This window comes from Pteropus medius, unplaced genomic scaffold (assembly GCF_902729225.1).
Source record: "Pteropus medius unplaced genomic scaffold, Ma_sr-lr_union100, whole genome shotgun sequence".
In the NCBI taxonomy this organism is placed as follows: domain Eukaryota; kingdom Metazoa; phylum Chordata; class Mammalia; order Chiroptera; family Pteropodidae; genus Pteropus; species Pteropus medius.
In genome coordinates, this window is record NW_024354875.1 from 8403289 (window position 1) to 8429123 (window position 25835).

Here is a 25835-nt window from a genome sequence, read left to right on the forward strand (position 1 = left end):
GGAATAAAATCATTAAAAATATAAAAATAGTATATAAAGAAATTTTAAAACACTGAGAGGAATAAAGACTTTACCAAATGAAAAAGTTTATAGCATTATTAACTAAAAAAATAATGTCCCAAAGATCTTGCTTCTGCCTGAATTAATATATACATTTCTTGGAATGAAAAAAAATTTACAAATACCATTCTTTAAAATAATACTAGCTAATTCTAAAGATTAAATTAAGAAAGTGTGACCAGAAAAAATTCTAGACGAAATACATAATACTGATTAACTCTGATAGTAAAATATGTTATTATTTCAATAGAAATATACTTTGGTACTGACTCATAACTGACTGTAAAGCCGATAGATATGATGGATTAAGGACACCTGGAGAAGAAATTAAGTTGGAAAATTTTCTGATTTAATATAAAAAGTAATTTCCAGATGACCTAAAAAAATTGATGTAGTAAAAGAAACTATGAAAGTCTTAGAAGTGAATGCAGAACAATTATTTTTAGAACCCGAGAATGAGAAAGGCCTGTCTGAATTTGACACAAATCATAGAAGACCTAAAGAAAAGAATGAGGTTTAATATGCATTTATAAAATTGTAGGACAAAAATAATATAAAAGGATGAAAAGACAAACTGGGTAAAATATTTGCAATAAATAAAAGATTAAATTATTAATACATATGAATGCCTATGAATTGACAAGAAAAAATACTCAAATAAATAATGGGCAGAGTATATAAAACAGACAATCATTGTAAAAAGTATAAACAACTTTTAAATATAAAAAATGTGTTCAATTTCTCTCTTAAAATAATTAATGGATTTTAAAGCCATAAACATGTTTGATAAGCCACTATATTGATTAAAGTGTAGACAAAAAGCACTCCGATATATTGATAATAGAAATATAAACTGTTATAACCTATATTGAGAACCACTGGGCAACACTTCAAAAATTTATATATACATATCCCCCTTGACCAAGTAAGTTAATTTGTAAGGAATTATTCTAAAGATACAGTTTTACATATAAAAATGTCAGATGAGCAAGAAAATACTTTGTGATATTGTTTGTAGTAGCAAAATATTAAAAACAACATACATGTTTATCGGTGGGTGGCTGAATAAGTAACAGATGGTACAGTAATACAGTATAATATTATGGGGCCACATAATGTGATTGACATGCATGTGCTAGCAGAAAATGCTTCCCAACATTTTGAAAACAGCATGATGCAAACATTGCACATACTATGCAACCATTTAAGTTAAAAAAAAATAAAAGATTTTTCTAGGCCTACATAAAGGTAAATCATAGAATACTTCTTGAAAGATCCATTAAGGAATGCTACCACCTCTGCCATGGGAACAGGTGACTAGGTTTGAAGAGTGGAAGAGAAACTAATTTTCACTTCATTCTTTATTGGTACAATTTTTTTAGCATCTACATACATTTTCCTATTAATATTAATCATTTTTAAGAATAAAAATTAAACTAGTAATCAAAGAAATTATTTCTAGCTTCTTAGAAAAACTCATAAATAAAATAAGAATTGTTTAGACATGACATATATGCTGAGTAAGGTAATTCATTATGATAAAAACTGTAAATAATTTTTTTCCCCTGCAGGAGAACTCATATGTCCACTATAGCAATATTTAAGAGATCACTGACTACTCATACTTTCATGTTTCATTTGAGAAAGTATATTCCCTTGAACCAAAAGTTATATTATATGTTTTTTTAAGAACATATACTATAATGATAGAAAAGATATACCAATTTCACAAATAGCTATTTCTGGGTATGGGGGAATAGATACACAGAGGGCTTCAAAGTTATCTAATGTTTCATTGCTTTTAAAGTATTGTCTGTGAATACTTTATTCTTCACTGGGTTCAAATATATTTAAAAGACTCCATAATAAAATGAAAGGTGATTAAAAACATCTTATTTTCTCTGAACAGCGACCTGAATAGCATTGAGTATTTTACAAAAACTGTTCAAAGCTTTTTAAGTTCTTATATTTATTATAGTCATTTTGTGTTGAGAATTTGTTTGATAAATATTTGCTTGATTATGCATGACAAAAATAAACCAGTTTACCAAAAATTAAAAAGCTAAAGTATAAATATTTGAATTCATATTTGAGCTCTGAATCTTATATCTTCTTCAGAGACTCTACTTTTAAGATTTATGTTGCTTTATTAAATTAGTATTTCCTCTTTGAGAAAATAAAAATTTGTAATGAATAATCTAATATGCAATTTCATAAACTAATGGAAAATCATAAAGACTGAATTTTAACTTCCAAGTCTTACAATTTTTTTCTTAAAAAAAAAAAAAAACTCTTCATAAAGTATTTCGATATAAAACACACTGAAGAATTTTTCAATATATTCCAATTTTGATGTAGATATATTCAGTTCTTGGGGAGGCAAACTTAATTTTGAATGAATATAAGAAAAATATGAAGGAGTCATTAATTTTTATAGTCTTCTAACAATTTTTTCCAGCACACCAGCTTTTGCCTCATAAATGACTGAACTTAACAGATTAAATCAGCACATCACAGTCTTAATTTAGAAGTGGCTTAAAATTTTTCTGCTTTAGCATATTATGAGATGAGATATGTACAAAAAAAAGATACTATAATTTACATTTTTATGGTGACAAATTTCATGTTTATGAATGTAGTATATCATAAGTAGCTTTTGAAAAACACTAAAAAGCTGTAGTTTTCTACATATAATTCTCTTTTCATTAATTTTCTCTTAGACCCACTATAGGTTCACATAATGATTTTTACAAGACAGAATTTGAAAGCAGTAGATGACTTGTCTAAGAAAAAGAGTTTCTCTATAGTCCTCTCAGGGTATTGTTATTATAACTACAACTAACAATTCTATATAAATAGCTCTTGATTCTTTATCATGCATTTTGAATAGGGTATAAGAATAAAATTTCCAGAGAAAATGTAGAAGATATTGTCATCTTGAAAGGTCATAGAAGACAAAGAGCAGAGTAAATGAAGGAGATGGTAAAATGAAGTAATATATGTGAACGTACATTATATATTCTGTCCTATTATGCATTTATTGTTATCACTAATGGTGAAAACAGTAATAATGTTCCTGGACTAGAAACCCACAGTGGAAGATAGTGAAACATTAGATTGGAGAGATAAAATGAGCAAAAATAAAGAAGGTCCTGCCTGACTAGCAAACTGAAGAATTTGAGTTTCTTTTCATAAATAGTAGAGACCTACTTTAAAATCGTGGATGGAAATTGATATGGTAAAGTGTTATTTTATTAAGATAAACAAAGAAATAACCCCCCTGCAGTTTCAGTCCCAGGATCCTTTCACCTTGATCTCCCATATTCCCCAAGGTAGCCATCTGCTTATTATTACTTTATTCTTTTTCTTTCAATTTTTATTCTTTATCATATGTCTCATCTTTTCCTTGTAATACTCATCTTGCAGAATTGAATTTCTTTCTCTCTTTTTAATATGTGTATTCCTTTAAGTTTTAATATTCTTCTCACAAACTGAGGAAATAAGAAGACAGCAAATAGGTCAGAGAGAAGACTGCCATCATCATTACAGCATATGTAATTTCTGTGCTCTGCTGTTGTACATGCTACGGAGTTGCAGAAAGATAGCTGAATCCTTTGTAGAGGAAAATAAACTATATCTATCTATCTATCTATCTATCTATCTATCTATCTATCTAATCTATCTATCCATCCATCTATTTATCTATATGAAGAGAATGAGGAGCAAAGAAATTGAGAGGTCAAAGATAAATTGAGGTTGGGATCCCTAAAGAGCAGAAGAAAACTGAGACGACTGAGAGAACTATAGAAAATTAAAGAAGAAAAGAAAGACTATGTTTTAGCCAACTAATTTTAAGGTTACTTGATTATATCTGGTGAAATAGAATTGGAGAATAAGAACCAAGAAAAACGTCAGTGGGAAAATCTACTCGAATTTCGGCTAAGAGAAAAGAAAAAGGAATGTCATGATGTTCTTTCCATAAAAGAAATATGCTGCAGATTTGCAAGGGAACTGCCTCGGTAACAGCAAAGAAACCAGAGATACAAAAGAAATGAAATCAGCAGTTAATATCTTGTCTGTTCCTAAGTAAAAATAAATCAATACTTCAGGAGAAAGGTGATTAATAAATTGTATATTTGTATTAAAGAGGAAAGGCTTAAGAAACTGATGAAATAAAGTATTGAGATACCCAGAAAAATAAGATTTATAGAGAAGTTAAATAAAAAATAATGATCATAAAAACAGTATTTATGAAAGTCATTACATTTAACAAGTAATTTGTTAGGTGTAAACCTATAGAAAATTAAATAAGTTCATCAGTTCAACAAAAGCCAGATTATAAAGAAGTTAGGAAGGACAGAGTTGAGAGAAATAAGAAAATATGGAAGAACTAAAGAGGAAAATTCAAGAGAAAAAAATGGGAGAATTATGCTTCTAATTTTAAGTATAAAAAGTATTATTCTTTATTTTTGAAATGTCAAGAAGAATAAGCACAGGTATTGCAATTGAAAGAAGGACGCATTTTAAAACCAGGGACTCAATTTAAGAATGACAGAAATAAGAAACAGAGAAGCAAGTAAAAATAAATTTTATTTTTAAAGTTCTATTATTAATAGTCAATTAATTTTTATTGAATCATAAATCTGGTGTAGGTTTTCCAAAAAAGAAATAAAGTAAATGAAATATAGAACAAATCATTTTTTGTATATGAAACTTGGTTTAAATTAAAAAAATAATATTCATCGCCTAACAAAACCTGTATCTATACTAATATAAATGCTTACAATGGTATTTTGTATGCTCTATGTTTAAGGGAGAGATAAATTACCAGCAGGTTTAATTATTCATGTAAAAGAAAAAGCTCCATACTATCTTTTAAAGGTAAAATATAGGCAAACCTCATTTTGTCGCGCTTTGAGGATACCACATTTTTTATAAACCAACTCTAAGCCGAGCTAGTCTATTGTCATCATTTTTCCAACAACATTTGTGTTCTTTATGTCGCTGTGTCACATTTTGGCATTTCATCCAATATTTCAAACTTTCTCATTATTATTATATTTGTTATGGTGATTTGTGATCACTGATAATTCATGTTACTCTTGTAATTGTATTGAGACCCCATGAACCACATCCATATAAAACAGCTAACTTAACTGGTGAAAGTTGTGTGCGTTCTGACTTCTCCACTGACCAGCCATTTCCCATCTCATTTCCTTTCTTGGGCCAACCTATTCTCTGAGACACAATAATATTAAACTTAGGCCAATTTAGTAATCCTAAAGTGGCCTCTAAGTGTTCAAGTGAGAAGAAGAACAAATATCTCTCACTTAAATCAAAAGCTATAAATGATAGAGCATAGTGAGAAAGGCATGTAGAAAGCCAAAAGCTAGGCCTCTTGTACCAGGTAGCCAAGCTGTGAATGCAAAGAAAATGTTCTTGAAGAAAATCAAAAGTGATACTCCAATGAATACACAAGTGATAAGAAAATAAGGCAGCTTTAGTGTTGATTTGAAAAAAAACAAAAACAAAACTTTTAGTGATCTGGATCAAACCAGCCTTCTGTGAAGGCAGAGAGATGTGAAGGAGCTGCAGGAGAAAAGTCTGAAGCTACAAGAGGTTGGTTCATGCAGTCTAAAGAAAGAAGCCATCTCCATAACATAAAAGTGCAAGGTGAAGCAGCAAGCGCTGACATAGAAGCTGTAGCAAGTTATCCAGAAGGTAATTAATGAAGATGTCTACACTAAACAATAGATTTTTGGTGTAGACAAAAATAGCCTTATATTGGAAGAAAATGCCATCTAGGACTTTTACAGCTGGAGAGGAAAAGTCAATGCTTGGTTTCAAGTTTTAAAGGATGGGCTGACTTTCTTGATAAGATCAATGCAGCTAATGACTTTAAGTTGAAGTCAATGCACATTTATACCATTCTGAAAATCTGAGAGCCCTTAAGAATTATGTTAAATCTACTCTGCCTGTGCTCTATACACTGAACAACAAAGCTTAGATAACAGCATATCTGTTTATAACATGGTTTACTGAATATTTTAAGCCAACTGTTGAAAACTACTGCTCAGAAAAAAAGATTCCTTTCAGAATATTACTGCTCATTGACAATGCACCTGGTCACTCAAGAGCTCTGATGGAGATGGACAATAAATTCATGTTTATTAATACAGTATCTATTCTGCATAAATAAATTCATGCTGCTTAATACAGTATCTATTCTGCAGCCCATGAATCAAGGAATAGTTTTGACTTTCAAGTCTTATTAAAAAAAAAAAAAATGTTATGATATAACTTCCATAGACTGTGATTTCTTTGATGGGCAGAGTAAATTGAAAGCATTCTGGAAAGAATTCACCATTCTAGATGCCATTAAGAAATCTTGTAATTCATGGGAAGAGGACAACATATAAACACTAACAGGAGCTAGGAAGAAGTTGATTTCAACCCTCATGGGTGACATCATGAAGTTCAAGACTTCAGTGAAGAAAGTAACCACGGATATCTTGGAAATAGCAGAACTAGAATTACCAGTGGAGCCCGAAAATGTGACCGAATTGGTGCAATCTCATGATTAAAATTTAAGAGATGAGGAGTTACTTCTTTTATGAATGGGCCAGGAAAATGGTTTTTTTTTTTTTTTTTTATTTATTTTTTATTTTTTAGGCCAGACAACCCTTGGTTGACCTCACAAGGACCTTGTCAGCTTACAATCCTTTATTTTTTAATTTTTTACGCCTGAAGCACCTGATCCTTCTAGGTGGTCTCCCAAGTACTAACCAGGCCTGACTTTGCTTAACTTCCGAGATCAGACAGGATCGAGCTTGTTTAGGATAGCATGGCTGTAGATGGAAAGTGGTTTCTTGAGATGGAATCTACTCCCGTTGTAAAGATTGTTGAAATGATGACAAAAGTTTTAGAATATTAAATAAACTTAGTTGATAAAGTTGTTTCAGGGTCTGAAAGATTGACTATAATTTTGAAGAAATTTTTATTGTGAATAAAATGCTTTCAAACAGTATTAATGCTACAGAGAAATTGAGAAAGGAAGAGTCAATCTATGTGGAAAACTGTATTGTCGTCCTATTGAGGGTGATAGAAAAGAGTAAAAGGGGTCAAATACACAGTGATTGAAGGAGATTTGACTGGGTGATGAACACACAATGCAATATACAGATGATATATTATAGAATTTATACTGGAAACATAATTTTATTAGCCAATGTCACAAGATAAAATTTAATTAAAAAGAAAATTCACAACCACTCAAACTTTCAGCATCCACAATCCTGATCAGTCAGCAGCTTCCAAGACAAGACCCTCCACCGGCAAAAGATTAGGACTGGCTGAAGGCTCAGATGATGGTTTGCAATAAAGTATTTTAAATAAAATATACATACAGTACTTTTTTAGATGTAATTTTATTGTACACTTAAACTACAGTAGAGTGTACACATAACTTTTATATGCACTGGGAAACCAAAACACACACACACACACACACACACATTATGTGACTTGCTTTATTGAGATATTTGCTTTATTGCACTGGCCTGGAACCAAACCTAAATATCTCCAAGGTATGCCTGTTTACTTTTGCTTCTCTCTTAAATTATAAACAAAGCCAGGTGTGAAAAAAAAGCAATTTTAACAGTGAGATTCTATGGCGCTGTTACTGTTTCATTCTCAGCTGAGTGTAGAAGGGGTCAAATCTATTAGAAGAGTTATCTTTGCACCTGGTCACTGTTGTTCAAAAATTAAATTATCCTAATATTGAATATGAATGTTATTGATTTTATCCAGTAGAAAACACCATAATATGTCAATCATTTTGTCATCCATATCCAAAAACTAGACACGGAGCCATTTCTCATGTAAAATATGATTATAAATATGACTAAGGTCGATCTATTTTTTCTACTCCAAACATGTATAAATAAAATGACTATTATCATCACAACAAATTGCTATATTTAGCCTCTCATGCCAATTATTTTGTTCAAGTCTCATGGAGAAAAAAGAGTCAAATAAATGTTTGCCAATCTTATGTTTTTAGGACTTAAATTTTAATGGCCATGAGAAAAATCACAAAACAACACGAAATAAAAGAATAAAATATTTTAATATTCTGTGAAAAAGTATGTTTTTATTGCATATTATTTTTTCCGAACTGGTTGGATATTATATAAAACACAAGATAAAAATCTATAACTTGATTTCTGACTTCTAGATGCTTATTATTTTAGCAGAGAGATAAGGAATAAAGGAAGCTAGATAAGAATATGAAACGGCAAATTAAAAATGTGACCACATTATTCATGGACAATATATTCTAGACATAGAAAGAAGAAATAAGTGAAGAGCAAGAATATTTGGAAGAAAACTCCATTAAAGACTAAAGATTTGAGCTAGTAGGTCTTAAAGAATATCCAAAATTTTTAGAGATGAAGAGGGGAAAATACAATTTATGTAGAAGAAATAAAATGAAAAAGTTTACGATATATGGGTTCTTAGCAATCTGATGAAGTCTGTGTGTCTTTTATCAGAAAGTTTTAAATAGTAAAAAAATAGTGAGAAAAAATACACATTAATAAAAGAATCAAACATATTGAAATGTAATTATCAATGTTAAACAATAAACACTTGGATATAGTAATATATGTGTTTTTTAAAAAATAATGCATTCAATAATAAGATTGAGCAGTAGATCTAATTACTGCCATTATTGAAATACTTTTAGTTTTAAAAGATTAAACATAAGTGATATTATGAGATCTTGACAATTTTAACATAATATGAATATGTCTACTACATCTATTGGAGACAATCATAGTTGCTGATATTTACTGGTCTGTGGTAAACATTCAATTTGGAAGGGTGAGGTTAAAGAAAATAAAGGTATACTATTTTCCCTAATAAAGTTCATGGACACATACATAATGAATGCTAACTGCAGAATTAGAGTTCAGATGTCAGATTCCATATCCTTGGTCTGCTTTTCCCACTGTGAAATGTGACCTAGAGAATCAGCAGACTGAAAGGGCAGTTAAAAGATGAATACCATCAGAGCAAAGAGTTGTTTTTAAAAGTAGTAGAAACACAATTTGAAGTGTGGGACAGGACTCAGATTTAGAGGGTTCTAAAAAGCATGCAAAGAGAAATAAAAGTGCTTTGGAGCATAAAAAGATAAGGCCCTTGGAAGAACATTGATAAAACAATATCTAAGGAAAAACTAATCTGATGAATTGCAATGGTAAGGGTTATTACATTTTTCTGTCTAGAAGATTTTGGAGGTCTAAAATGACACATTAAACTTAAATACTTGACTTAAAATTAGTTAAACATTTTTATTAATTTTCTGAAGATGGATTTTTTTTTTTTGGTGGAAGATTTTTTTCTCAAGATCTATTTGTAAATATAGATACACAACACCCCAAAAAAAAAAAAAGCATTTGGTATTTTTAAAATACAGCAAAAACACACATCGACTTACCAACACTTGTGCAACTTTCACCGTCTACATCCAGCTTCCAACCTTCATAGCATGAACACTTGACTGTGTGCTTGTGCTGCTCACACACCTGACTGCACTTTAGATGACTGCTACAATAATCCACAATTTCACAAGTTTTGTTGTCTTTGTTGAGTTGAAGGCCTTCAGGGCAAGAACAGACAATTCCTCTTCCAGGAACAACAGAACAGTGGTTGCTACAGCCTCCATTGTTCAAAGAACACTCATCTATAAAAGGAGGAGAACAGATTATAGAGCATTATCAATTGTTTTACTGAGTTAAATACTAATCATTGAACTCACTTCCCTAAGGCTAAAATTAGAGCAAGCATATAATGATGATAAGATGAAAAGGAGACAGCCTTTTCAGATTTTTTTTTTTTCAGAGATGGGAGTAGAAATGATGAGAGCATTCATCCAATGTTCAAATATAATTCTATATGATAGGAATCAGGAATAAAATATTTTTATTTCTATAAAACTTTGGAGTACACTTTGTTTTACCCCATAGAAGTAAAGTGAGTTCAGTGTTTCTATTATTACAAGAACAATTACACTGAGCCTTTCAGTAGTTATGTAAAATCAGTTGTTGAGGTCTTACGAAAGAGATGCACATACATTGGTGATCTGGAAATTTGACTAACCTCAATGTTTGTAAATAAACAGGCATATACATGCATACATATAATATCAACATATGTTTCTATAGCTATAGTCTGATTTATAATGATAATAGAGACTGGATTAGTTTCCCTTTGATTGGCTGTAGCCATTTATTTTTAATTTAGGTAAATTGTATATTGTACCCTATATATTTATTATTATTATTAATTCAATGAGGCCATGGAAACATAACAGTTAATACACATACACCTAAAATGTTGGCATGGTATTTTGGCTGAAATAACAAATAACTAGTATTGACTACATGGATAATATAATTGGTTTATAAAGAAAGAGACTGTTCTTTCATGGCGTTTATAATTTATATTAGGTATTTATTTATCATTCTACTCCATCACAAAATTGTAGCTGAGGATATACAATATATGCATTGTTTACCAGTGTATATATAACAGCACAGCATAGAGTAAGCAGTTAAAAATATTTGTTGAATGAAAAATTAAACACATTTGTCCAAAGGCACACAACTTAGGCCAAATTTAGACACAACGTAGTCCAACTGGAAAAATTTCAAGATGGCATACATAGTCAACCTGTTTAATTAGGAGGTGTATTTTGAGACATGCTAAAAACAAATGTTGTTTAATAACTGGCAAATCACAGTAATACGTGCTTATATACCTCAAATATTGCCTACTGTCTACAGAAAAAACATTTCAAAAATTGGACCAAAATGGAAGGTTTAAAAAAAAATGTTTTCTATACTGTTTAAACTTCTATATGGGTCAACTCTTCTTCATATTATTTGTCACCATTAAAGAAGTTATAGTGACAAGAAAAAAAAAATAATTACATTAACTTATTTTTCTAAGAATTCAATTCAAGTTCGGTATTATTTTAAAAAAAATAGATTTCTTGCTTCTTCTAAATATGTTTGGTCACCCATAATCATAATCATTTTAAAACAGCAGCCATTTTAAAATATTGGGCCCATTTTATTTCAATTGATATTCTTTTTCAAGAGAATTACTGTAAAGAAATGTCATTATACCCAGCAGATGAAAAAAACTTTTTTTACAATGCTTTTAGTTTAATTCAAACACGACTGTTCTTTCAGTACTGAGGTATCTCTTTCTGATTCTATCTGAGGAATTAAGTCATAGATTTAGGCTAAATAAAATACACATTGAAATATAAAATGGAATATATAAATTTAATGTCAATATTTGCATGGTTAGTCCCTTGTCAATTTTTCTTTAACCCTATACCTGTCATTGAATCTTGCAACTTCTTTTAAAATTTTTTATTACCCAAAAGAGACTTTTTATTGAATAAACAATAGTCAGGCTCCTCTGAGCAATCTTGTCAACTAGTCCTCAGAATTGACCTAAAAAACTGCAGATTCTAGGCATAATTTTATTCTCCACTCCTACCCACCCTGCCCCACCACAAGGGACTTCAACAAATACTAGCATAGTTTCTAGCAGCTCAAGGCAGCATTCCTAGAATGACCCTGGTCCCCTAAGAAAGCTCAATACTACCAGGAGAATTTGCTTTTTGTTCTAGCCTAAACTTGGTGATAAGCAGATTGGTCAATGAATCCCCCTTTAGAACAGTTACTTTAGAAAGCTTACAGTTGTAAATCCTTTCTCTGCACTTTTGAGATGTAATTCTTCTATCACTCAGCCCTGTCTTCTCAAACACTTGCAAGCAGTATCTTTCAAATGCAAACATTCAAGGAGATAACTCTCATTCTTTCTCTCAACCTGGCTCTGACCTGTACCATTGTCTCCAGTCATAAAGCCAGGAGAAATTTGTTTCTTCTCTGGGATAAGCACCAATTAACAAACCCAGAAGGCAACCAGATACCTTTGACACCCCTCCGTGTCTTCCCCTTAGCACACTTCTGTCTTTAAAAAGTTTCTAGTCTTTGGATTTGGTGAGATCCATTTCAGTTCATGCTGGACACTATTTCCTATTGCAACAGTTATAACTGAATAAAATCTATCCTTATTCCTTTAACTGGGTTTCAGCTTTGTTTATCTCTGACATGCCCTTATAACAAGGATCAACAGTTAATCCCATTGAAAGATTTTAGTTTCTTCTCCTTTGTTTCTTAAGTGCATATCTCTTTCCTCTTAAAATCATTTAAAAACCCCCTTGAAAAAATCTTCACTGAAATCAAATTTATCTATTTGACCTTTCCTCTTTTTCTTTCTTTTTGAATTTTATAGGTCAATCAGAATTATTTAAGAAAATAAAACAAACAAACAAAACCTCAAGACCCAAAGAATGAGATTTTTACATCTCAAGACATTCTGCAATTAAGTCTACAGATTACAGATCATTTTCATACAAAATATTTTTGCACAGATTTTACATGTATTGAAGAGTGAATGGAATGAATTAATCCATTTTTGTTTTAACGGGACATGGAAGGGGTGTGCAGGCGGGGGGAAAGCAGCTTTATTTGGATATAACTATTTGGAAGGAGTAGATTTGAAGAGGGGAAACCCAACATTTTCATCAATTACAACAAATAAATTAAAAAAAAAAACCCTTTCGACTTTGGGTATCTCTCTCTAAAAGCTACTTCCAAGCTAATAGCCAATCCATGAGAATTATTTAGTTAATTCATTTGGTATATCTTTTGTGTTCTTTGGGTAGATGATTCATTGCCCAGTCCTACAGCTCAGCTCTCATAGATCAACACCCCTGCATAGCTGAACAAGATCTAATCTAGGAATGATGGGAGAAGGGTTTGAAAACCAGGTACCAAGGTATCTCTCTGCAGGAGCCAATATTGCTCATAAAGACATTGTTTACCAAACTGACAGTACAAGATGCACATAAAAGTGAATAAGAAAAGCAGAACCGTAGAAAGCAATTCAATTCCCTTGACCAGTATTTGTTTTTGTTTTTCATTGTTCTAACTCTCGCTCAACTTCACCTGTAAAAGCAGGCCGAAGCAACCTGGGTAAATTCAATATGCCACAGTGATGCAGTTGAGAAAAAAATAAATATAAAAATAAAAAGTCTTTTTATCTTCTCTGGTACTTTCACACCCAGCATCATTGCAACCTCTTCCACTCTCTGTAATCTTTTGAAATGGTTGAGCAAAGCTCATCATCCTTAGATGATGAATAAAAGGGCTAGATAAGCAAGAAGTGATTTTGAATCTAAAAGTAGAGATATGGATTCAGAAAAAAAGTCCCTTTCTGTGTTTTGTTTTTACAATTCAGAATGCAGAGGATAGGAAAATAAAGCTGTTTTTCATATTATCCTCCATTTTTCTTAATAACTGTATTTTCTCTTTTTTTTCTTTTATTTACTTCATTTAATCCAAAGGATGAAGAAATGGTAGAAAAGTGCTAATTTCTTTCAACATTTGTAGTGCTTCAGGCATTATCACTATGATTTCCTGGTAGATGTCATTATCTCCATGTTTGTTATGAGAAAATCAATATTTCAAAAAATTAAACTTCTTGCCTAGGTTACTTAATTGAGGTACTTGAAGAATATAATTTAAACTTGTGAAAGTTTAGACTTCTTCTGTAATTACATACTTTTAATTTTAAGAGTATTGATAATTTCCTTTTTCAGAATTGCTCTTAGAACCTTTATGAGCAATCTTCACATATTGCAAAGTAAGAGATACTTCTACACTCCAACCTGCTCCATCAGGGAGAATAAGCTGGTGGAGAAAAGATTGAATATAGATAAATTAAGTCTGTTACCTTTAACTGGTATTTTTGTTGTTGCTGTAGCACTTTTAGTTTTCTTTCTTTCTTTCTTTCTTTCTTTCTTTCTTTCTTTCTTTCTTTCTTTCTTTTTGGTTTGAATCTTCTTTAAATTTTAGCAGCACTGAATGAAGACTATGCATTTACTGTTTCAAGGTTAGTTTATAGAATCATACAATCTTTGGAGGAAAAGCCATGTTATCATATAAATTAAAAAAAAAATAACAGTCTTCTTTTTTTGTCATACTCAGTATGCTATTAAAGCTCAATTCAGATCAAAATATGATAACTTTAGGCTTAACTGTTGTTGTTTTTTCTACTTTCAGACAGGTAGCTTTACTATTTCTCCAAGTTATTTTCCCACAATCTCAAGTCATCTCATTATTGTTCTTATCATTCTGTAAACTTTTCTTCATTACTCTATTGATGTCACCTTCAGTATTATGTAGAAAACATATGTTAAAAATCTTCTTTCTAAATCTCTGATCTCTCCCACAGAAGAGAAATTTAATTTTCTTCATGTGTGCTGGTTGACATAAGGAGATGGCTAGTCAAAAGTAATTTCAAATTCCAAAAGCTATCAGATAGAGACAATCATTTTAACTAGATGAGTCATAAGGGAAGCTATTGTATGAGGAGCAAAAACTTCAGAGAAGATTATATAAAATTGAGAACTGTTCAATTGCTTTTATTATCCAGTCTCTTTTCTCTTTCTAAAAATGTTTTTTTTTGTGTGTAATGATTAGAAGGCATGACAAAATCCATTGCGTGGTAGTAAACTCTGTTTAATGGGTCAGTAATAACAAGTTTTTCCTGTTTTGAGTAATTCACTGACAATAAAATAATTGTGGAACAGTTCAATTGTGGGAACAGCATTGATCATCCAGAAACCTAAATGTTGAGCACAACTATACAATTGTTAAGTTAGTTGGATACAGGATGTGCTGGCTGGAAAATTACTGCTTGGCTATCGCCCATGAGAACATAGGCTATCACCCATGGGAACATAACGCTCTAACAATAAGCTTTCTGCTTCTGTACCCGCCGCTTGTACAACTCACCTGTGGGTTGACAGTTAGTAAAAAGAAGGAAAATGGACTTGTGTGTTCAAACAGGATGAAGAATGGAGTTTAGGGCTTAAAAACCCTGTACCTCTACATTTCAGGGCTGCTTAATTTGGGCTGTGCATACCCCTGGCAGACCCAGCTGGCTGAATAAAGAGTGTGTTTCCTATAATTCATTAATTTCTGGTGGTCTATGTGTCTATCGGGGGTTGGCAACTACAACAAGGCTAGACTTTTCTGCTTTACTTTCAAAAATTTCTAAATCGTATTTAAATTTTTTTATAGACTTACAGTACTTAAAAAATGTAGATAAATGTCGATAGGGTTCAATGCTAAAAGTTGAATTACATTTATATAGAATAAATGAAAGGAACAAATGCTACTATATGTATCAGTATGTGAACTAAAAGATTCTAGTTTCCAGAGAGAAGCAAATGAAATGAAAAGTGGAATACCACAGAGATCGCCTTCATCAGACCCATCGGGACAATCCTTTCTCCCATTGCAGAGTTTCTCTGGCTGCAGGCAGACTGAAGTGTCATTAGCACAAGGGTACTTGGGTGGTCCACACAAGAAACTGTCACAGTCATCTTCATCCGACTGATCTTCACAATCTATATCTCCATCACATACCCACGCTTTGTTAATGCATCTCCCTTAAGACAATAGAAACAGCATGCATTAGATTTTTGTAATTATGTCATTGTAATAATGAGTGGTCATTATTGCCTTCAGTCAGAGACAGAACTACTTGCTATTCACAAAAAAAATCTATTAGCTGTTAGTTTGACAGTTTATTTTCTTGATATTTTAATAGTTTTCTTTTGTTGTTAAAGTGGTAAAGTGACTCAGTATAAAAAAAATCGATGTTTTGTTTAGTTTCAAGATATCGTTTTACCCTATTAAAAAATTCTGTGACTAATTGAAAGTTTAATTACAGCATTTTTAAAAATAAACTTTAAAGGTATGTTTGTATATGAGTCCCTTTTAGAGTCCCATTCTTAGGCAAATGCTTTCAGTGTCTGCGGAGCTATAGATTTAAGTAAATGCTTTACTTTGACAGGAGAAGACATCCTTTTATTTACATTTATAACCTTAACATTTCACCTCCTCACACCCAGGACTATGTACATGCTCTTTCATAAAAGAATATAATATATTATTAAAACATCTTGGTAGCTAAGGTATATACAGATAGAATTTTTAGAAATGGGTTTTTCTTTATTAATTTTGAAAGAAAAAAATGATTATTGTTTAGCCAGCAGCATCAAAAGTGACAATGTGAAATGCATAGAAAGCAATGGTCATTGTCTACATAAACCTTGTTTTCACTGAAAAGTACTCATCCTTTCCATATTGTTGTATTTTTCCTCTAATTCATTACATTTTCTTGATTACACAATGTTAAGGTGTAAAGTAAATAAAAAGTTTATCTTAAGATAAATACTAGTTATTGGCTGACTATATGCCAATATCTCATAAAATGAGTAGAGCAAATGAAAAGGAAATGAAAAATATTAGATTGTATATGTCCAAGAGTCATTATGTATAAATACTTTCTTCAATCTTAAAGGCTACTAAATTTTAAAATAAAATATTAGTGAAAAGATGTTTCATTTATGAAAATATATTAATAATTTTCCATACTATTATAAGTCAAATAAGAAAAAAAATACAAATGATCAGTTCCATAATTAATATAAATGCATTTGATAATACTCAACTCTAATTATTGATCAAAGTACTCTTAAAATAAGAATGGATGGATATTTCACTAATAAATTTGGTATAAATGGAGAAACTATATATTTTTGCTTTAACATCATAAATAAAACTAATAATTTTATATTATTCTGGAAATATGATCTAATGCAACTAAGCAATTAAAAGAAATGAAGTATAAAATTAGAAGAGTAGAATAACATGTCATTAATATAGTCATATAATTATGAAATCAATAAAAACTTCATAAGGACTATAAAAAATTAAGAATTCAAAAAATAGGTAGCTAGTTTTAAAAATTATACAAAAATAAACAAATTTGATATATACGAAAAAATATAGTAGAAGAAAAGACCAACTAAAAAAGCTAACATAAAACAAAGTATTTTGTGTTTAACTACACAAGAACTATAGAGAATTTATATGATGAAAATTAAAAACTCTACGAAGAAACCCAAAAGAGGTCTTGCTTGAAGATATAGTTTGGGCTTGAAGAGAAAGGTTTATCACTGTAAAGATATTATTTTTCCTCAAATTAATACAATCTCAAATAAAATAGTAATAATATTATTGCAATCCTGATTCTAAATAAAAAAATAATAAAACTACAGATATCATTAGGAATTTAATTTAAAAAATGTAGCAGAAGATTGATTAGTAGAAAACGTAAAACTGAAAAGTCACTTGCAAAAGAATGAAACTAGGTTGTTGTCTATTATGATACACCAAGATTAACTCAAAATGGATTAAAGACCTGCATATAAGACCTGAAACAATACAATACATAGAAGAAAACATAGGAATCAAACTCAAGGGCCTTGGACTTAAAGAAGATTTTATGGATTTGACATCAAAGGCAAAAGAAGTAAAAGCTAAAATAAATGAACGGGACTACATCAAACTAAAAGCTTCTGAACAGCAAAAGAAACTGTCAACAAGGTAAAGAGACAATCATCTGAATGGGAAAATATATTTGCAAGCAATTCCTCTGGTAAGGGTCTAATATTCAAAATATATAAAGAACTCATACAACTCAGTAACAACATAAAAGCAAACAATCCAATCAAAAAATGGGCAGAGGACCTGAACAGACACTTCTCCCAAGATATACAAATGGCCAACAAACATGAAAAGATGCTCAACATCGCTAGCCATTAGAGAAATGCAAATCAGAACCACAATGAGATACCATCTCACGCTTGTTAGAATACCTGTTATCAATAGGACAAGTAATAACAAATGTTGGGGAGGATATGGAGCAAAGGGAACCCTCATACACTGCTGGTGGGACTGCAAATTGGTACAGCCACTATAGAAAACAGTATAGAGATTTCTCAAAAAACTAAAAATTGATCTACCATATGATCCAGCAATCCCTCTACTGGGTATTTACGAAATACTGCCTTTCGCGACAACATGGATGGACCTCAATATAGTCATGCTAAGTGAAGTAAACCAGACAGAAAAAGTTGAAAATCACATGATATCACTTATAAGTGGGATATAAACCTAAAAGCAATGAATGAACAGGACAAACAAACAGAGACTCACGGACCTGGACAACAGACTCGTGGTTACCAGAGGGTAGAAGGTAAGGGGAGCGAGGAGGTAGACAGGGTAAAAGGGTCAAATATGTGGTGACAGAAATAAATCTAACTATGGGTAGTGAACACACAATGCAATATATATATGCCTCACTGTTAGATTGCACACCTGAAACTTACTGGATTTGGTTAACCAATGTCATCATTTAAATAAATAAAAATAAATAAATAATAAAGTCATCAGTTTTCCTAAGCAGTCTAACCAGATATTTGAGCCCACCAATTTAAGCTTTAATTTATGACTACATTTGTAATTTCTAAATGTTTTATTTTTTTCAATATACATATTACATTCTCCTTTTCATTAAAAAAAAAAGAAAAGAAAATGTGCATGCCAAATGTTTAGAAGTACTTTAAAGGAGCAATAGTTGAAATATTCTACAACAAAGTATCAATAAAAATTTCAATAATTAAACAGCATAGAGACATCAAAAATTGAGTCATTTAGTTTTTGTTTTTAATATACAAAAAATTGGCAATTCAGAATAGTAGGAAAAATTAATAACAAAAGTAATGATGTTGTACACTTGAAACTATACAGTTTTATTAACCAATGTCTCCTCAATAAATTTTTAAAAATTGATGATGTTAGAATCACTGATTAACCATCTGGAGGGTAAAAATAAAACTGAATCTTCACTTGATTCTTATAACAAAATAAATTCTAGATAAATTTAAAAGATAAGAATTTTAAAATAACAACAATGATAAACACACAAATTCTAGAATAAAATAGATACTAAAACAAAAACTTAAAATATTCATTATACAAACTCAGAAAACGTAAAGGGCAAATTAATAAACTTGGTTAAATTAAAATATTTGATCCCACATTGCAACAATAAAATTCATATACACGTAATCAATAAACCAGAAAAAATATTTCATTTTATTTGACAAAAATGTATATTTCTGTAAAATACAAAGGGCTCTTACAAGTCAGTAAGATAAAGATCCATAACCCAATAAAAATGTCAGATTCACCATAAATCTATAATGGCTTATAAATACAAGATGTTCAAAATATTTTTCAATTAAAAAAAAAAAACCTAAAACAGCAGATTGATAGCTTTTTTTCCTCTATCAGATTAAGATTTAAAAAGTTGGATAATACAAAGATAGATTTGACAAAGGTGCAAGAAATAGCCCCAGGGGGCTGAAAATTGGAATAAAGAAGGCATTGTTACGAAATCTAGCAAAGAAAAATTCATCAACTCCACCACAGTAATTCTAATTTTAGAATTTTCTCATTAATATATTTGCTCAAATGCACAAAGATGCATATTTAAAGTATGTGTTGCTACTTTGTAGATATTAACAAAAACAAAACGAAACAGTAACAGCTTAAGTTATGATTTGCAAAAGTGGTAACAGCAATTACAATGCATTCATACATGAAATGATATGTTTGAGTGAAAAAGAATTAGATAATTTTGCATAAGTTAAAATAAAACAATCTTCAAAACATCAATAAAAAGAAGACCTGAGTGAATGATGGTAGGCTTTCTTAGATGTTAAAAGAGATATGTCTGTTTACCGATATCTAAGACTTTATTTTCACAGATATATCAATGTAAGTAGATAAATAGGCTTCTAACTATATGAATTCATTCTGGAGTGCTACACAGGTAATAGTTAAAAGTGAGTGCTTCTGATAAGGAAGACGTGAGGTACTGGAAACCTAGAGTAGGAGAGAGGGATTTTTTTTCATTGAATCCTTTCATGCTGTTTGATTTTTTCCTACCTTATTTCTCTACCATATTCTCCCTCAAAAGACTAGCTTATTTTTAAAACAATGAAGACAAAATGCATGTACCTGTGTCATAAAGTCTGTTAGTTTCTATAAATAAATTATAAAAGTTCTATGTTGAAGCTATTCTATGCCCTATATTTCCCTAGGGACTTTAGGAAATATAAGAAAGTCATAACACTCAGTCCTTGTCACAAAGAGTTTATAATCTAGTTACCAAGAGAAGATCAATGCATAATATATAATTGTAATCTGAAATATGACATACTGTATGTAAATTTTAAATTGTATAGGATCATCTGCAAATATAATATAGTAAAGGGAGAGTTCAAGAATAATATAGTAATTTTCATTTTTAGTTTGGTAAATCAAGATGCAACCTCCCTTTTATTCCAGACATCACTAACTCATCATGACATTCTTAACCATTGACTGCAGAATGACCTTAGAATTGTTTTAACAAACCCATCCATAAATCAGCATCAATCTTTTAGAGTCAGAATAGCAATAAAAGCCATTTTCCATCACTGACATAAATGCTGCCTGCTAAAGGTAAAGAAAAATCTTATTCAAATGACTAATAACTTTAACATAGATTATGTTACCAGAGATATGAATAAATATGAATGCATAGCTTAGATGAAATTTATAAGTTTAAATATCTCCCTCCTTTTGATTTCTCCAAATACATTTGGAGCTTAATTGCTTCTCCCTTTCTTTTTTAATTTTAATTCTTACAAAAATGTGGATAAGAGGGTACATCGGGTATAAGTTTAATTAAATTTCTAATTCATGACCATTAATAAGGTAAAATTGAAAAGCAAATGACCTCACTAAATATGCTTAAAGAATGTTAACTTTTACTTGATTCATATCAAGACAAATTCTTACACAGTCAAGTCTTCGCATATACATCTTGAAGAATCAATTATTATAGATTTTCTTGTTTAAAGTCCCTCCTTTATATATGAGATTTAGGTCAAATTATAGTTATTAAAACAAAATAAATATTAATAATATTAAAATATGTTATAGAAATTATAAATATCCAATATCTAAAAACAAAAAATCTTTAAAAATTTTTAAATGTGCACACATAGGTTCAAATAACAAAACAAATCACTTTGTCTTTACCAATGCTTCCAAAAAATACATTACATATTGAGAATATTTATTTTGTTTATTATCAAGTTGAGTTCTATACAATATTTTCTAATTTATTTATAATGATGTTTTCAACTTGACAGGACTATGTGTAAAAGACTCTTAGGGGAATTGTAGTTTTTCCCTTTAAGCAAAGAGAAGAAGTGCCAAGTTAAAACAGCCAAAACAACAAACAGAAATAACAAAAATCAGCATGTGGTATTATGACGAGTATTACAATTGCACATGTGCGCGCACACACACACATACACACCCCTTTATAAACGCTATTTTGATTTGTGTTACCTTGAAATTTACAGTTTAAGGTAGAAGCAAGCACAAAGTCAACAACTATTGGAAAACTAAGAGTTTCTAGGTATCTCTAGAAAATGAACTACGTTCCAAAATAAATTTATACAATCTCTAGAGTTTTTATTTTCTTTGTTAAATTGTTTTGGCTATTAAAAAGTAGATTTATCTTTTTGTAAACTGCTTGACTTGCTTTTATCTTAATAAAAGACAACACATGCTATAACAAGGATATGACTAGCAGTTAATATTAAGAATGTGGGTGTAAAGAGAAACAAATCTTTGAGAAAATACAAATGGATTTACTCAATAATATATTTATAGTGTCTTTTTAAATACAATTCTTTGAATTGAAATCTTTTAATTTTTACACTACTAACCTTTAATACTGCATACATATTTATTTCTCTAATAATATTTGGCTTCATTTAGATTCAGCAAGTATTTATTATTACGTGCCTACCTAGCTAATAAAGACTGTGTAAAGATGGGGAAGATAATTTCTGATCCTGTGGTGTAATAAGTCTCATAGTGACAAACATTCTTATGTTGAGCATCAAAAATAATAGAAGTCATATAATCATCACAGAGTGGTATGAAATTTCAAAGAGGTAGAAAATATGTATGATTGGAAGGTTAACAAGATTTACTTACTGAAATGTTATTTGAAAATGAGTTTTGAAGAGTTGCAGTGAATATTGCATATGAATGCAGGAAAAATAAAATTATACATAAATAGCTGTATATGTGTACCATCTTAATATTCAAATATATATCCTATAGGGGGAAAAAAGCAAGTAAATCAGAAAAAGAAAGGAGACAATTTAATAGCGTGGCAACTAATCCCACTACTCAATGGAAATGTGTCAAGGTATAGATGGTGGAAGTAAATAAACTCTTTTAATTTGGTCCCTGTTCCAATTCTGAATTGATCTACTATTTTTGTATATGATTGCTTTATTTTATACCAAAGATTATCTTCTTAAAAATGTTGTTATAAATACAGATTTCCATCAGAACTATATACACAGAACCATATTGAGTTGTATGAATGATTTTCAATGATAAATACGAAGATATGCAGTTATAGCTTTATTTGCTGAACCTAATCCATACATAAAATGCAACTCCTGTGTAAATGCATAAAATTGGAAAAGGGTTGGACATTTTTTAGAAATAATAATGAGGCAGTTTGGGGACATAATTCATAAAATGTTGACTGCTAATTCAAGAAGTGCTTTTTAGTTTTATAGACAACGAAGAATCATTGAAAGATTTTAAAAAAGCATGTGTTCAGGTCACAGCTTATGAAGTAAGAGGAAGCCCAAACATGTGTAGAGTGGATTCAAGATAATAATTGTCAAGGGGAAATAGTAGGCCACACAAAGGTCTGAGTGAGAGATTATGCAGGCTTAACCTTGGGCTATGGTATGTAAGTAGACAGAATGAAATTGGTGATGTTAGATATATTGGAGAGAGTGCATTAATAGGACCTGGAAAATAATTACAAGTTAGGAGTGTCAAAAGGTGCTTTCTGCTTTAAATCTAAATGTTTAAGGGATTGAAGATGTTTCTAATAGAAATAAGAAATGAAGAAGAATCTCTGGCTTTGGAAAGTAGAATATTCAGTATAGAATATTCATTTTGAGGGAGATAAGATGAATTCGAAGCATGAGCAAATTTCAGTGACAGAAATTTTGGAGACATTTACCTGGAGGTGACGGTTAAAACTTTGGGAACAGAAGAGGTTGCTATGGATTCCTTGTAGAAAGATGAGAAGAAGCAAAACAAAGAAATCAATAGAAAATCTATGCAATGCCTGATGCATATTATGTGTTCAACAAATATTTTTAAATTTACTGTAAAGGAGAGGCAGAGGAAAAAGGGTAAAAGAAACTGAAATTGTAAAAAATCTAAATGATAAGTGAATAAAGAGGACAATCCAATATGAGAAATTATAAAAAGAAAAGGTTTCTTTTCTGAAAAAGAAATAAAGAAATTGTCCCCATTAAAATAGTATCAAAAACAACAAAATACATAGTAATAAATTTAACCAAGAAGGTGAAAGATCTCTACTCGGAAAACTACAAGACATTGATAAAAGAAATCAAAGAAGACACAAATGAATATAAAGGTATTCATATTCATGAACTGAAATAATTTATACTATTCAAATGTCAATACCAACGAAAGCCGTTTGTAGATTCAATGCAGCCCCTATCAAGATTTCAAAGGCATGTTTTACAGAAAGAGGAAAAAAAAAAAACAACACTTATAAAATTTATATGAAACCACAAATGACCATGAAGAGCCAAATAAATGCTGAGAAAGATGAACAGAGCAGGAGGCATTGCACTTGCTAATTTCAATCTATACTATGAAGCTGTAATAATTAAAACAGTATGGTACTGGCATAAAAATAGATAAATAGATCATTGGAACAGACTGAGAGCCCAAAAATAAACCAAAATATGCAGTTAAGTAATATTTGGCAAGGGAGCCAAGAATACTCAATGGGAAAAGGTCAGTCTCTTCAATATATGGTGCTGGGAAAATTGAATATTCACACGAAACTAGACTTCAATCTTACATCACTCACAAAAATTAACTCAATATGTATTAAAGACTTAAATGTAAGACATGTAACCATAGAACTCCTAGAGGAAAACGTAGAGTAAAATCTCCTTAACCTGGGTCTTGGTAATATTTTTTTTGAAAATCACACCTAAAGTTCAAGCAACAAAATAAAAAATAAACACATGAGACCATATCAAATTAAAAAGTTTCTGCACAGCAGAAGAAATGACCAGCAAAATGAAAAGACAATCTATAAAATGGGAAGACATATTTGCAAACCATATAGTTGACAAGGGGTTAATAACTAAATATATATAAAGAACTCATACAACTCAATAACAAAAAAAAAAGAAACAACACAATATAAAAAATGGACAAAGGACCTGAATTGACATTTTTCCAAAGAAGATGTATGAATAAACGAAAGGTACATGAAACAATACTCAACATCACCTGTCATTAGGGATATGCCAATTAAAACCACAGTGAAATATGATATTATGCCTGTTAGAATAGCCATCATCAAAAAGATGAGATAAATAATGCTGGTGTGGAGAATTGTAAATTATACACTTTTGGAGGGAAATTGGTGTAGCCACTATGGAAAAAGGTGTGGAAAAATAAGTTATAAATAGAGCTGTCATATAATCCAGCAATTCCACTCCTGAAAGTATATCCAAAGGAAATGAAAACACTAACTCAAAAAGATATATGCATCCTCATGTTCACAGCACCATTATTTGCAATAGCCAAGACATGGAAACAATTTAAATGTTCATCAACGAATAAACAGATTTTTAAAATGTGGTACATATATACAATAGATATTATTCAGCCATAAAAAAATGAAGATTTTTTAAAAAATTTTATCTGTATGAGATGATATATGTTAACTAAACTGGCTATAATAATTTCACAATATATATAAAACACACCCTTGTGCTGTGTACCTTAAACTTACACAGTGATGTATGTCAATTATTTCTCAATAAAATCTGGAGGAAAAAAAGGAAAAAAAGGTTTCAAGGAGAGGATATGTTGTAGACAAAGGCCAAGTGTTCCAGAGAAAGAAGCCAAAGTGCAGTATTAGTAGTCAAAAGTACTACCCTTTAAACTCATACTGTGTCACAGGCACTTTTTGTACATTCTGTGGTTATTATTATCATGTCTAATTTACTGATCAGGAAACTAAAACTTAGAGAGTTTTGGTAATTTATTTGAACTCGCATATTACTGAATGGCAGAACAGGACTCAAGACAGAAAAGAGAATGGTCTGAGAAATCATTCCCATTGACCACTGAAACAGCAATTTTCATCTAAGTTAGGGCCTGGATGTTAGACAAAAGGCGAAGGAATGAGTGAGAAATAAGCCATCTAAGTACACTACACAAGGTGATTTAATGGAAAAAAAGGAGGAAGGCAGGGAAACTAACAAAATTAAATAGATGTTTTTGCGGTAATTGGACTACGTATATTTATAGAGAAGGAGAAAAATTAGTGTAGAGGGAGAAACTGAAGACATAAGCAACAAGTGACTAAGTTCACATAGGTTGTAGAAGGTCACAGGATCACTATCCAAAGGAGAGTTCTGCTGGGCAAAATGGAGAGGGTACTCTTCTTTAAAGATAGGATTGAAGGGACAGAAGAGGCATGTAATGAATGTTTTAAACTGCCAGTGGGAGGAATCAAAAGAGAAATATTTGACTCATAAGAAGCAACGTGCA

General features: G+C 30.7%; 1 protein-coding gene across 1 annotated transcript in view; it reads right to left on the reverse strand.

Moving 5' to 3' along the window:
* Positions 1-25835, reverse strand: part of LRP1B (LDL receptor related protein 1B) — a 1647539-nt gene that overhangs the window by 552989 nt on the left and 1068715 nt on the right. Inside the window, exons 22-23 of the mRNA XM_039855262.1 lie at positions 15461-15661; positions 9560-9805 (exon numbers count right to left, since the gene is read on the reverse strand). Coding sequence (XP_039711196.1) covers positions 9560-9805; positions 15461-15661 — 447 coding nt within the window. The remainder of the gene's footprint in view (positions 1-9559; positions 9806-15460; positions 15662-25835) is intronic.